We start from the raw sequence: 2402 nt of genomic DNA, 5'->3' as shown, positions 1-2402 counted from the left end.
TGCCCTGTCTGTTGTGCCGCAAACTCGGTTGATCGCCCCCTAATGGGGCCTGAGGCCGTCTCTATGTAGGGCCGACGGTTCACCCGAATATAACGGCACGGAGCCGACCGTGCCGTGTATGTAATGCGCAAAGAGAGAGAGAGAGAGGGAGAGAGCAATGGGGAGAATCAGCAGTGATCCCTTAAGTCTAGAAAACTTTCACGCGTTCGGTGACATGCACGGGCCGAGCAAAGCGACAGTATGCCGAGTCGTGCGGAGGGTGACCGGCTATATTGTAGGGCAGCTGGTGGGCGCCATCACTTGGCCGGACACTGAGGCCAAGAGGGTGCAGCAGTGCGTCGGCTTCCAGGACATCGCTGGAATGCCCATGTCATTGGTGAGGTAAATCCAGCGCAATTGAATATGATTTCATGCTCAACATTACCTACTTGCATAAAAAGTAATGTAAATTTATGTGAATCTGCGTAATACTACGCATCATCTAGTGGTACCATCGTGGCCCTCTGGCTTCTATAATGACCACCAGGGTCACCCAGAGTTGCCGTTTGCGCCATTGATGGCGCCCTAATCGTTGACTGGCAGTTTGGCGGCGCCGTCCCCCAACCCGCGTGTTGTGTATGTGCGCGGAGCGCTGAGCGAGAACTGGTCTCAGCTCAGTTACCGTTCCTATACCGGAGCGTGTGCGTAGATTTCTCCAGGCGTGCAATATGACCGACCGCGGGCCCCTTGTGCTAAAACCACCGACCGGGGACAAAGATAAGAGAACTATGGCACATTTTGAATTATCCCCCACCCCCTTCGCGTACTGGGGATGGGGGCCTGTCTCATTCTTTTGCATGTGATTGGCTCGCATTTTACGTTTCAGGCTGCATAGATGGAACCCACGTCCGGGTGCGGGTTCCAGCGCCCGAGGAGGACGTCTACCTGAGCCGTCATCACACGACTACGCTGAACGTGGCAGTTGCCGGATGCCGGCGAGCATTCACTTTTGTGAGTGTTCATGCTCCGGGCCGGACACACGACTCCCGTGCCATGCAGACATCTGGACTACCTGAACTGTGAGTTAGCAACATCAAAAGCTTGTGTAACATTGGGGTGGTCAATTCCTCTCGCAAGTCGCAGTTGCGTAGCAAATATTCTAGCAAGTCATGCTTAAGTACTTTTTTATAGGCAAACACCGACGAATATTACTTTTTGTTTGCTTGCATATTTTGCACTACAAGTGCAAAAGCCTGTTCGAGCTATTAAAAGTCAGCACTTCAACCTGTCCCCATGTCTTGACCTTTCAGGATCCGTGCGACAGAGGCCACCCGCGGGGCCGGCGTGGTGCTTGCCGCTTGGCGATTCAGCCTACCCATCCCTGCCATGGCTGGTGACACCCTACGACAGCGCGACGCCCGAGCAGGAGCGGTAAGTCAGTGTTAGCGGTCTGACCTGATGCCTCAGAGATTTCGCAAACACAGTCTAGGAAGGGAGTTGGTCTTCCAAGGGATCTGCTTCAATAAAATTCACGTTAGTTTCATGACCAGGGACTGTGTCTCGATGCCGCAGCTTAACCAGCAGCACGCGGCCACACGTGTACTTGTGGAGCAGGCGTTCGGCATCGCAAAGATGCGATGGGCCGCCATCGACTGCAAGGAGCTGCGGCACACCAAGGTTGAGGACAGCGTCAACACCATACTGTAAGGTATTTGTGTGACAATATTCAGTCTTCCCGTTGAGACGTGAAACAGCGGATGCGGGACGAGAGACGAGAGAGGAGAGGAAAAGAAAGAAAGGGAGAGAGAGAGAGAGAGAGAGGGGAGGGAGAAAGGTTTTGTCCGAAAACAAACATTTGCAGTGTGCTAAGGGCTGCCCAGTGCACATACAAACGTGAATGCGTGGCTTCTGCCCAGCCGGGTATTAATTACTGCTCTGGTGCGCTTACATATAATTTGTAGCAATACCACCTATTGTTATCCGCTTTTGTTGCAGGGCCTGCTTCATCCTGCACAATTTGTGCTGCCAATATGGCGACGACGGCGAGTGGCTGGCAGCCGACGACCCTGCCCGCGCCGCCCGGCTGCTGACCAAGGAGGCTGCCGCGCCGCCCAGCGCTGTCGCCGGGAACCAAGAAGAGGCGCCTACAACGGTAGCGGAGAGGCACCGCGGCCGGCAAGTGCGGGACAACCTGCTGGCCGATAAGAGGAGTGCCGGCTCATCAAGTATGGCGGCTGCTGAAGTCGAGTCCGGCGGCTGCTGTGACTGCGACGCGCATCCGTCTCTAGCGGCAGAGTGCGGGCGATTAGTAGTGTTCAATTGTTTATGCTCAATGCATACAAGTTGGCGAGCAAATAACATGTCATGTTGTAAAGTTGCCATTGATTATTTGAATTGGACAAATTAATTCGTATAAATGTGAA

At 53.9% G+C, this 2402-nt stretch overlaps 1 protein-coding gene across 1 annotated transcript; it reads left to right on the top strand.

Moving 5' to 3' along the window:
- Positions 1–389: 389 nt before the first annotated feature.
- LOC122394047 lies at positions 390–2402 on the top strand. Its single transcript, XM_043390608.1, has 3 exons — positions 390–1058; positions 1290–1682; positions 1975–2402. The coding sequence occupies exons 2-3, from the start codon at positions 1438–1440 to the stop codon at positions 2384–2386; spliced, it is 657 nt and encodes a 218-aa protein (XP_043246543.1). The 5' UTR covers positions 390–1058; positions 1290–1437; the 3' UTR covers positions 2387–2402.

This window comes from Amphibalanus amphitrite, unplaced genomic scaffold, assembly GCF_019059575.1.
Source record: "Amphibalanus amphitrite isolate SeventyFive unplaced genomic scaffold, NRLGWU_Aamphi_draft 000570F_arrow, whole genome shotgun sequence".
In the NCBI taxonomy this organism is placed as follows: Eukaryota; Metazoa; Arthropoda; class Thecostraca; order Balanomorpha; family Balanidae; genus Amphibalanus; species Amphibalanus amphitrite.
The sequence above is the reverse complement of the archived record's forward strand: the minus strand, read 5'-3'. Positions and strand labels throughout refer to the sequence as shown.

What these genes read in the sequence shown, in the direction of transcription:
- LOC122394047 (XM_043390608.1), top strand. Translation starts at nt 1,438, where the DNA reads ATGCCTCAGAGATTTCGCAAACACAGTCTAGGAAGGGAGTTGGTCTTC. An exon ending in GACAGCGTCAACACCATACT is followed by an intron (nt 1,683 to 1,974) that starts GTAAGGTATTTG and finishes CTTTTGTTGCAG; the next exon opens with GGCCTGCTTCATCCTGCACA.